We start from the raw sequence: 12,094 nt of genomic DNA on the forward strand, positions 1-12,094 counted from the left end.
GGTGTAGCCTTCGGCAACCTGAGGAAAAGGGTGTCCGAGAACAACAACAGATCTGACACCAAGATCATGATTTACAGAGCTGTGGTTCCCATCCTCTATGTGGCTGGAGACATGGACTGCCAACAGCAGACACCTCAAGGCACTGGAGCAGTACCACCAAAGCTGCCTGTGCTAGGCACAAAGATGCACCTAGAGCAGCGTCCTCTAACAGGCCACTATCCCCAGCATTGAGGCACTGACTATATTTGATCAACTGCAATGGGCTCGGCAAGTCATCTACATGACCGACATGAGACTCCACAAGCACGTGCTCTACTCTCAGTTCTAAAAGGGCAGGTGAACCCCAGATGGACAGAGGAGGCATATCATTGATACCCTCAAGGCCTCACTGGCAGAGTGCGGCATTCCCACAGATACCGGGGAATCATTGGCCCAAAATCGTCCAAAGTCGAGAAGCATCATCCAAAAAGGTCTTGAGCACCTCCACTTGCTGTCAGGAAAAAGAGAAAGCTGGTCAAAAACAGCATAAGGAACCAGTACCCTTACACTGACACCCTCATGCACCTGGTTGAACTGGTTCTCACCCTCAACAACTTCTCATGTAGTGGTAGAGATGTACAGCATGGAAACAGACCCTTTGGTCCAACCCATCCATGCTGACCAGATATCCCAAACTAATCTAGTCTCACCTGCCAGCACCCGGCCCATATCCCTCCAAACCCTTCCTATTCATATACCCATCCAAATGCCTCGTGTTGCAGTTATACCAGCCTCCACCACATCCACTGGCAGCTCATTCTATATCCGTACCAACCTCTGTGTGAAAAAGTTGCCCCTGAGGTCTCTTTTATATCTTTCTCCTCTCACCCTAAAGCTATGCCCTCTAGTCTGGACTCCCCCACCCCAGGAAAAAGACTTTGCCTATATACCCTATCCATGCCCCTCATAATTTTGTAAATTTCTATAAGATCACCCCTCAGCCTCAGATGCCAAAGGATCTTTCCACATCAGATAGAAATTTACTTGTACCTCCACCAGTGTCACCTGCTGAATCCATTGCACCTGATGTCGTCACCAGGGGAGACAGGACGCCTACTTGCGGATTCATTGCAGAGAGCATCTCTGGGATGCCCGCACCAACCAAATCTACCGCCCCATGGCTGAACACTTTAACTCCCCCTCCCAAGCCATCAAGAAGATCCTGGGCCCCTCCCATCGCCAAACCTTGCCACCTGATGCCTGGAAGAAGACTGCCTCATAGTCCACCTTAGGACCCTGTAACCACATGGGATCAACATGGATTTCAACACTTTCCTCATTCCACTGGTTGGGCACAATTACTTTCTTTTCTGAACTGCATATTTCCTGTCTGGACCAAACACATTTCCAATAGCCAAGCACAATCATATGGTACACAGATCTTTTGTACCAGAACAAGTTGACAAAGCAATATTTGAAGAAAACATTCTGTACAAAATTAATTGCGTACACATAGTTGTTTTGACAGCAGCTGGAGTTTTGTAGCCTGTTTTGGGTGGTACTCATTAGAAACTAGTCTTACAACCAGGGAAAGGTACAAAAGAGTTTGCAGGATAATTATAACATTTTTTTGAATAACACGTTATGAAAAGCTTGGATATTTTTCATTAGTATCGGAAATTACCAAGTATGATTGAGCAGTTTAAAATCGTCCCCAAAAGAAAGATGGAAACTTAATGTTTTTCTTTCTGAAGGGGTGGTTAAGACAAACGCACTTTGAGAAACTGTTTTTAAAAGAAAAATTGGTAACAGTCCATTCATTGTAAAGAAATTGAATATTGCTGAAAAGAGGATCTTGTTACTTGTAGCATTTTATCATCATCTCATTAGGGCAAACCACTGCCAAATTTTAAACAATTGCATCAATTCTATACTATAGGAGAAAACAGTGCTGATTATGTGACAAGAATGTTGTATGTGTTTTGTCTTTGAGAGGCAATTCTTAAGGAATACATAAATACAATATTGTGATTTTGGCTGGCAATTCTGCCAGTTGCACCTTGAAATTCGTCAATTTGCTACAGAATCTGCTTTTAACTTGTAATGTGTTCCACTGTTTTAAATCAATTGCCATTGGGTTAATAAGACCCTGATGAGTAATTGCTCATTAGAACATTATTTTTAACAGAACGTGGTGAACAGAAGGTTTAAGCATTGTATAAATAAATATTTAGTAAGCAAATTAGTCTACAGGTGAAATATGTGGTCAAGAGCATTACGTACTAAAGTCTGTTCATTTTAGCAGTGAAGAGCATCGAAAATGACTTGCTATTGTGCAAGTACATCCTATCGAGAGGCTAGTTTACTCACTTGAGAAAGGCTAATGTTAAGGGTATTGCTACACGAGTGACATGCAACGGAAGGTCTAAGGTATATTGTCAGAATTTGCACAAAATTCCTTCGTTTAAGGAAGGTCACAGTAGACCTCCTAATGGAGTTCAGAATTTTGAGAAGATTTGTAGCTTGGTTTGAGGTTCCGGATGTAAGTTTGCTTGCTGAGCTGGAAGGTTTGTTTTCAGTTGTTTCCTCACCATAATGAGTAACATCAGTGAGCCTCCAGTGAAGCACTGGTATTATGTCCCGCTTTCTATTTATACGTTTAGGTTTCCTTGGGTTGGTAATGTTATTTCCTGTGATTTTTCTCCGGAGGATAGTGGATAGAACATTACCACACAGTCAGGCCCTTTGGCCCTCGATGGTTTCACAGGTCGGTGCTACAATCTGAAGGCCATCTAACCTACACTATTCTATTCGCGTCCATATGTCTATCCAATGACCATTTAAATGCCCTTAAAGTTGGCGGATCTACTACTGTTGCAGCCATGTGTTCCGCGCCCCTACTACTCTTGAGTAAACAAACAAACTCTGACCTGTGTCCTATATCTATTACCCCTCAGAGTAAAGCTATGTTCCCTCATGCTCGCCATCGTCATCTGGGGAAAAAGGCTCTCACTGTCCACCCTATCTAAACATCTGATTATCTTTCTATGTTTCAATTAAGTCACCTCACAACCTTCTCTCTAACAAAAACAGCCTCAAGTCCCTCAGCCTTTCCTCATAAAACCTTCCCTCCATACCAGGCAACATCCTAGTAAATCTCCTCTGAACCCTTTCTGAAGCTCCCACATCCTTCCTATAATGTGGTGACCAGAACTGTACACAATGCTCCAAGCGCAGCCGCACCAGAGTTTTGTACAGCTGCACCAGGGCTTCATGGTTCCGTAACTCAATTCCTCCACCAATAAAAGCTAACACACCATAAAGCCTCCTTAACAACCCTATCAGCCTGGATGGCAACTTTTCAAGGAACCGTGTACATGGACACAGAGATCTCTCTGCTCATCTACACCACCAAGAATCTTACCATTAGCACAGTACTCTGCATTCCTGTTACTCTTTCCAAAGTGAATTACCTCTCTCTTTTCTGTATTAAGCTCTATTTGCCACCTCTCAGCCCAGCTCTGCAGCTTATCTATGTCCCTGTATAACCTTCAACATCCTTTGTCCCGATCCACAACTCTACTGACCTTAGTATCATCTGCAAATTTACTCACCCATCCTTCATGCCCTCATCCAGGTCATTTATAAAAATGACAAACAGCTATCCCCCAAAAACAGATCCTTGTGGTAGACCATGAGTAACTGAACTCCAGGATGAATATTTCCCATCAACCACCACACTGTCTTCTTTCAGCTAGCCACTTTCTGATCCAAACTGCAAAATCACCCTTAATCCCATGCCTCCGTATTTTGTGCAATAGCCTACATTCGGGAACCTTATCAAACACCTGACTGAAATCCATATACACCACATCAACTGCTTTATCCTCATGCACCTGTTTGGTCACCTTATCAAAGAACTCTAAGGTTTGTGAGGCACGACCTACCCTTCACCATGTTGACTATCCCTTACCAACTTATTGTTTTCTAGATGTTTACAAATCCTACCTCTTATAATCCTTTCCAATACCTTATACACAATCAAAGTAAGGCTCACTGATCTATAATTACTAGGGTTGTCTCTATTCCCCTTCTTGAACAAGGGGGGACAACATTTGCTATCCTCCAGTCTTCTGGTACTATTCCTATTGACAAATATGACAAAGATCAAAAACAAAGGCTCGACAGTCTCCTCCCTGGCTACCCAGAGAATCCTAGGGTAAATCCCATCTGGCGCACGGGACTTACCTATTTTCTACATTTTCCAGGATTACTAACATCTCCTCCTTGTGAACCTCAATCCCACTTAGTCTAGTAGCCAGTATCTCAGTATTCTCCTTGATAACATTGTCTTTTTCTAGTGTGAGTCCTGATGAAAAGTATTCATTTAGCACTCTGTATCTCCTCTGACTCCACGCACAACTTCCCACTACTATCCTTGATTGGCCCTAATCTTACTCTACTCATTCTTTTATTCCTGATACACCTATAGAAAGCCTTAGGGTTTTCCTTGATCCTGTTTGCCAACGACTTATGTCCCCTCCTGGCAACCCCATGCCTTCCTCCCCCCCCCCCCCCCCACCATTTTCTCTGCCCTTACTGAAACATCTAAATCCTGGAACCTGCAATAACCATTCCTCTCCCTGCTCTACCATCTCCGAAATGGCCATCACATCAAAATCCGAGGTACTAATCCATGCTGCAAGTTCACACAACCTATTACGGATGTTCCAAAATGGGTTCCAAATCAATGTGTTTGTTAATAGAGTGTCTCTTGGAATGCCATACTTCCAGGAATTCTCGTGCATATCTCTGTTTGGTTTATCTGAGGATGGATGTGCTGTCCCAGTCAAAGTGGTGTCCTTCCTTCTCTGTATGTAAAGATACTAGTGATAGTGGGTCATGTCTTTTTGTGGTGAGTTGATGTTCATGATTCCTGGTGGCTAATTTTTTGCCTTTTTGTCCAATGTAGTGTTTGTTACAATTCTCAAAGGTACCTTGTAAATGGCATTCATTTTGCTTGTCTGTGCAGGGTCTTTTCATTAGCTTTAATAGTCAAACTGAAGACTTGTGTTCTTGTGTTGAAATTACTGACATAAGTATGAAGTGATCCTTGTGCGTCAACAAAGATAACAGATCCAAGTGCAAAATTGTCAAATCACAAGAGCATCCAGGTATAGCAAGATTGGAAAGTATAGCTTTCTGCGTGCACCCATGAATTGCCCAGCATTCAATTAATTTTGTAAGACATGCAGCAGAAAAGGTCTTTGGCAGTAGAGCAAAGACTGATCGCAGCTACCAAGAGGTATGCACCAACCCATACTATGGACAAGGAGTATCCCCAAGCTACAATAGGAGACCATTTGGTATCCTGTTGGAGGCATATACATGAATTGAATGATAAACCAGAATCTGACAAATCACTATTCGACAGTGATGAACACATTTCAGTGTCAATCTCATCGTAAATGTTAGTGTCGTCACATCATCTGAAGTGTTTGCAAAAACTGAAATTGTACATCCTCAGAAAACTGGCCACTATTCGTCATTAGCTAAGGTTGACATGGGCAAATGCCAGTATTACTATTGTTGCAAAGTCTTTTGGAAAGAAAACTCGACCTACACATGGGAAGTTATAATGAAATTTATGATCGTGAAACATTCAACGTACAGGAATTCACAAATTCCATTTTAGAATCAGTGGTGTTGGATTGTAATTAGTCATTCTACCTGGATTACAGATGTTCCGTGTTGGACGAACAATTGTAGGTGTACATTTGTGACCCTGGGCACATCGCAATGCATGGAAGCAATTGAGCACTTATTGCAGAATAGTATTCAAGAGACACTTGCTGACTTGGATAAGGAAGAAAATAAACATGATTTAGTGGAGCTAAAATTTCAGGGTTTTTTTGCTATGTGATGAAGAATGAATATTCAAAAGGTTGCATGTATTATACTTAATGTAACTGCTTTGTCTAACCTTACAGAAAAACATCATAGGCTTGAAAACATATTGAAGGCAATATACTAAAGATTTTAGAAATGTAGATTAGGCCAGGGATCCCTGTTTCGCTCATTCTCATTTTGTGATTGCAAGAAGGTGCAAGCCCCAAAGGTGTGTAAAAATGAATGCAAACTCCCAACTCATTAGCTGACTTCTATCAGTGACCAAGGAGGCAAAAAGTCATTTAAAAAAATCACAGCTGTGCTCTTTGCCTTTTAAATCCAGAATTGAGAATATCATCTCTGAGATGAAGTCTTTAGGGGATATCTCTGCTCAGCTCACAACATGAATTAAGAGCTGGAAGAGAAAGAAAGGAAGCAGAATGACTACCAACTCTATACCATCAATCAATTTAAAAAGATTGCCGATTTATACAGGACCATCTGGAGCATATTACATGTAAAACAAATCTGACTTAGCAGTTACAGAAATAGCAGCTTGAGCTCAAAGCAATGCAAGAGAAAATGACAGATCTGCAAAAAAGACACGGTAGGGATGTACAGTGCATACAAGGAACTGCACATCACTCCTCAGATGATCCTTCAGAAATAAATACCAGCAGTGATGCTGTTGTGAAAGAATTTGAACAAGATATAAAGAAAACCAAAGAAATTGAAGTGGCAAGTACAAGAAGTCCAATCCTGAGGGGGGAAAGTTTGAGACTGGACTGATATCAGAGCAGTTGAAGTTCTAGGGTACAGTTTAAACTTAAGTTGCTCATTTGAATCAAATGAGGCAACAGCAGACCGACTAGTGCAATAACTCTGGCAACTTTACGTAAGTTATAAAACAAAGTAGGCCAGCAACTTTGCGAGGTGTACTGAAGGCTTTTGCTTTGCAACGGAGTCTAGTATGCAGAGGTAGATATTTCATATCCGGTGTGTCTCCAGCACCTTGGGAATTTCTGTTATGTCCCTAGCAGAATAACTTCATTTTTGAACTTGATTTGCACCTTGATGGTGAAAGCAACTGCTTACTAAAATTAGCTCTTTCCATGTCACAATTTGTATCATGATCAATTACATTCTGATTGGTCCAGTTGAGGCAAGGCTTATTTCTAATCAGTTTGAAAATGCATTGAAAATCACTAATTGGTTTTTAAGTGATAGATATTGCCTGACCCCAACCCCACCCCACGCCCAGTCTTCTGTCTGGTTCCTTCAATTGTCAATTTTTACCATGGGCCTAACCTCTTCAGTATTGTCTTTTATTGTTTCCTTATGACTATCCTAAGAGGATAATTTGGAATGTTCTTTACCCCTTCTGTTTTAGAAAAGGGAGACGTATACAGTCAGGACCCTGTGACTGATACTTCTAGACTCTGTCTCAAACTTTGCTTAATTGATGAATTCACATTAAATCCGATATTATGATTGACTACTCATTTTGCTCCCTTAGAAGTATTTAAGGTCCTGTTTCTTTCTTCCTCTCTGGAGATTGAAAACTTTGAAAGAATTTTTATTCCTTTATTTAAAAGGCAAAAGATATGGTGGAAAACGTTGTTCGCAACCTTGGTGTATAAACCTTTATATAGAAGATAAAGTACTAATCTGAACAAGTGGTCAAAGATTGTAAAAGGGAGTGAAATATTCTTCAGTGCATAATTCTGAATGATGAAGATCTAAAAAAATTGTGTAATTCTAAACTTAAATGTACATTGTAACAAACTTGGCTCTAGTCCAAGTTAAGTTTAGTCATGTATAAATGCTTAACTTATAAAAATTTTCTAAAAGGCAAAGAGCACAGCTATGATATTTTTCGATGACTTATTGATTCCTTACTCACTGATAAAAGTCAGCTAATGAGCTGGGAGTTTGCATTCATTTTTACTCACCTTTGGGGCCTCCTTGCAATCACGAAATGAGAATGAGCTAAACATAGTGTCCCCCCTCTCCCATCTTATCTATACCTCTAAAATCTTTAGTATGTCGTCTTCAATCGATTTTCAAATCCATGATGCATTTCTTTGAATGGTTTGACAAAGCAGAGTCACATTACATTAAGTACTGAAATTTACATTAGTTGCAGTTAACCAGAATAATATACTAGATTTATCAAGGAATGTACTTTGTGTAATTATCATTTAAAGCAGTCATGAAATTTTAGTTTCTCTCCTAATCATAGAGCAATTTGAGGTAAAAATTATCTAAACCAGTGGAAGCAGAAATGTGGATAGAATATAGAAGAATCCAAAGTGTAAAACCAAAAGTTTCAAAAAGAGCTGGAATCTCTTCAGAAACAAAACAGGAAATGCCAAGAATCTTTGAACCATTTGAAATAGCTTGTGGAATGAGATGATTCAGTGGCTATTCTGGAACAAAACTTGGCTGTAATGTATCAGGTTAAGCAAATTCTGGGACAGCAATTTAAGTCCATTAGAGAAAAACAGGACAGACAGTATCACTGACTGTGAAAATCAGCAGCACTTCCAGCAAAGCCATTGCACCTTCATGTGCAAAGACCTGTTTTCTACCTGCCCCTTCCACCAAATATAAATAGATCACTTACACTTGCTAAAAGTGGTGTGCCCTGCGAACCAAAGGAATAAGCTCAATCTTTGCATCTTTTTTTGAATTAACTTTGAACTGTTTACACTTCCTCCATTTACCAAGGCTTTACCGTGGAGAATGCAATTAGGGTTGAACTGTGCTTTAATTCAGTGATATTGGTTAAGGTAATGATTAGGGCGAACAATGTAGCAAATCCCCTAAGATAACACATTAACTGGGCTCCCAGAACTAAACCTACTAAATTTACACAGAACATGCTCCATTTCAGTTTTTCCTGGTCTCCACAGCCTAGCCAGTGATTCTAAAGGGACTGCTTGAAGCCACTGAAGAGCAGGTAAATCTCTTCGCTTTTACTTTCCAGGAGGACCAAATTATTTTAGGTTCCTATAATCTGTCGGCCATTGGCAGCTTACAACTGGACTGTTCTCCCTCTGTCTCCCCTCCCTCTCTCCCTTCCCTCCCCTGCAAACAAAAGGACTCCTCTGTGCTTCAGCTTTGATATCTTAGCAGGTTTATGAGAACAATGTACAGGAACAACCATGCAATTGACTCTCTCAGCTCACTACTTTAATGGAAATTGGACCTAATTTGGAGTACACTTCTGACTTTGGGCACACTCTGGACTTGCCATTTCTTTGCCAGTTCCAATGCAAAAATAGTTTCTTAATCTTTTTGTTTTTTTTCAACTGAGATTTATTTTTGACTTGCAAGGAACTGATTTTATAAACCACCAAAATACAATAAGTTTGAGCAATTTAGGTTTTTTTTTGACAATTTAAGTTGTTAGGTTCGAAAGTAGTCACTTGGTAATCAGGCTGATTTGTTTTCTGTGCTGCAATGAGATTCTTGCCTTGGCTTTGGGAATTTTGAGAGTATCTGCTGGTTAATTAACTCCTAATCCCTGCCACAGAACTGCAGTAAAAATGACGAGCCTGTTCACTATGTTTTCAAATTTGCTAATCAGCTAAAACTATTTGTTTATTCTTGGACATTCTGGAGTCTTGTTGCATGTGCAGTTTTTAAAATTAAAATTCATTTTTGTTTGAAATCTTCACAGCCACAGATGAAGATTCTGAGGAGGAGCAGGATAGCTTTGACAGCAGTAGAATACCAGGCGATTCTGCTTAGTGGACTCGGTGGGACTTGTAAAGCACAAATGGAATCCGTGCAGCAGCGAGGAAAGCCCCTATAGTATTCAAGTGGCTAAACATTGTATTCATATTTCAATTTTGCTGTTTCTAGAAATTGCTAGTGGAGCATCATCAAAGAATAATACTAAACATTAAGTGCAGTTTCTAAGCTTTGTGACTGCACTCAAGTAATGATGACATGCATTATAATTTGAGAAAATAACAATTAAGCAAAGCTTTTTATAAGTTAGCATTAGAAACTAAGCAGCAAGGCAACACACCGTATATATGTATAATCTACTTTTTACTTTTAATATTTTGTGTCAGAATCTGGACATAAAGAATTTGCAGCAGATTATTCAGGTCAGAGTTGCTTTGATGAAATTTGACCTAGGAACTCTGAATTCCAGAATTTTGCAGGAAATGCAAGAAGCATAGGTTATCTGATTTTATTAGAAAATTCTGTTAAAATTCTTACTTTGTGCAAGTGTGTTTCCTTTCATGAGTACATGCACCTGTCAAATAAGGATCTTGCTGCAGTTTTAACTCAATTGGTCAGACCTTTTTTGTTGGGCCTGAGTAGTACATTGAGTGCATTTCATTTGAATGTCATTTACCAAAATTTTTTTGAGATCCAGGTAAAATTATCTGCCTTATCAAAACATAGGATGTGGTGAATAAAGTAACAGTTTTTGTTCATAAAATTATTAAAGATACGAAGTTTTAAAAAATGAACTTGTTGCATTTTTAGATTTATTACAACTGTTGGAGATAATGTAACTGCAATATACCATAACATTTATAGTAATTTTTAAACACCTAGTAACGTGCTTCACATAATATCTTCAACACAATGTGCTTCAGAGTGCAGTATATTCAGATACATAAAGTTTTGTTTTGATGCGGGAGGAATCTTTATTCCTAAATCATGAGATTACTATGAGCAAAAAGAACCATTCAGTATATCTTTATTCACTTAGATGAAGGACAAATCGTTTTACTCTGATCTCCCATTTTTAAAAAATCCAGTTTCTTCACCAAAGGGGAATACAAAACTGTTCTTTGGGTACATGATATATAAAGATGCATAACACAAATATGAATGCAAATGTTACATTTAATGTTTTGTGCTAGTTAGGGATTGTGTCCATAGTCTTTCGCTGACTTAATTGAAGCAAGTGATGCCAGATTTTGGAAATTTGAAATTTAAGGAGAAAATGCTGGAAACACTGAACACGTCAGGCAGCATTGTTGCGCAGAGAAAGGTAACTTTGCCATTTGAGATTCACATTTCTGTTGACATGACATTGATCTGACATGTTAGTGCTATTTTTCCCCTCTACCCAGCTATTTCCTCATCTGATTGTTCTCTTTAGCTCACTTTGCATTCTCTTAAGAACTAAATATTTTGGATGTTTGCATGATTAATTGTAATGAGATTTTTCATAGTTTTTTTGTGGAACATCTTTAAAATCAGACTTTGGCTTTCCTTTGAGGGCTAAAAACTGATGCTGGCATTTAGAATTAGATTCCCAGTGTTACACTCATTCCTACAGTACTTTTTTTTTCAAAATATCTATATCCATCTGATCAAATTAATGTATACTGAATCTCGATCTAATGCACAAATGGAATTATCATTGTGTACTACCTAAATGTTCCATAAGCAACAGGGCCAGAACAAGTTTGCTAAGCCTGATGGCCTGCCACCAAGTGTGTATGATCTTGTGAATGTCTAACTAGTCCTTTTAATTTTGAATAAATTACATAAAGTTTACAGCATTGACCACTATGACCAAGTGGCTTATTTCAATGTTTGTATTAATTTTGCACATAAATCTCATTCCACCCTTCTTCATCTATTCTTATTTTGTTCCTTTATTCCTTTTCGACCTGATTTCACTTACATCTATGGTCTTTGCCTCAACTTGTATATATTCTTCTTTAAAAGTCAACCCATGATTTTTGGCTTCAAATTTTGTAGTTATTTGTATCACTTTCATGTAAACATTGTCCTTACTTTTGTCGAGAATCGAAGCTGGATGGCTGTTACCTTCCCTTTCCTGCTCAGCCTTTTCACGCTTACTGAACAAAGGCATCAAGTAAGGTATGTTATCCAGGAAATTTTCGTGTTAATCTGCTTGTTTGCCAAAATTTTCTTGAACTGAAGTTCTGCTTACATTACAAGCAAAGATGGCCCAGATCACAGCTCTGCACAATGACTAAGCAATCTGTTGATCTCACTGCCATTCGAGGGCTTGGAATTAAACAGCACAGTCTGACATCAGCAGACTGGACCTTTCCAGTATACGCCCATTTGTATCACTGCAACAGGCCAAAGTACCTGGCCAAACAGTGGATGCAGCTAGACTGTGCATGGATTGAATGAGTGCTGCGTGGGCACAAATCAAGCTTGCATGATGTTACCATTGTAAAAGCCAATCTTTAACATTTTGTCTAAAATATTC

The 12,094-nt window shown here is 39.2% G+C and overlaps 1 protein-coding gene across 1 annotated transcript in view; it reads left to right on the plus strand.

The window, feature by feature from the left end:
- The window catches only part of marchf7 (membrane-associated ring finger (C3HC4) 7), a 56,028-nt gene extending 44,625 nt beyond the window's left edge, over window positions 1-11,403 (plus strand). Inside the window, exon 11 of the mRNA XM_060827206.1 lies at window positions 9,554-11,403. Coding sequence (XP_060683189.1) covers window positions 9,554-9,624 — 71 coding nt within the window. The 3' untranslated portion in view covers window positions 9,625-11,403. The remainder of the gene's footprint in view (window positions 1-9,553) is intronic.
- The last annotated feature ends 691 nt before the right edge of the window (window positions 11,404-12,094 follow it).

This window comes from Hemiscyllium ocellatum, chromosome 7 (genome assembly GCF_020745735.1).
Source record: "Hemiscyllium ocellatum isolate sHemOce1 chromosome 7, sHemOce1.pat.X.cur, whole genome shotgun sequence".
Lineage (NCBI taxonomy): Eukaryota > Metazoa > Chordata > Chondrichthyes > Orectolobiformes > Hemiscylliidae > Hemiscyllium > Hemiscyllium ocellatum.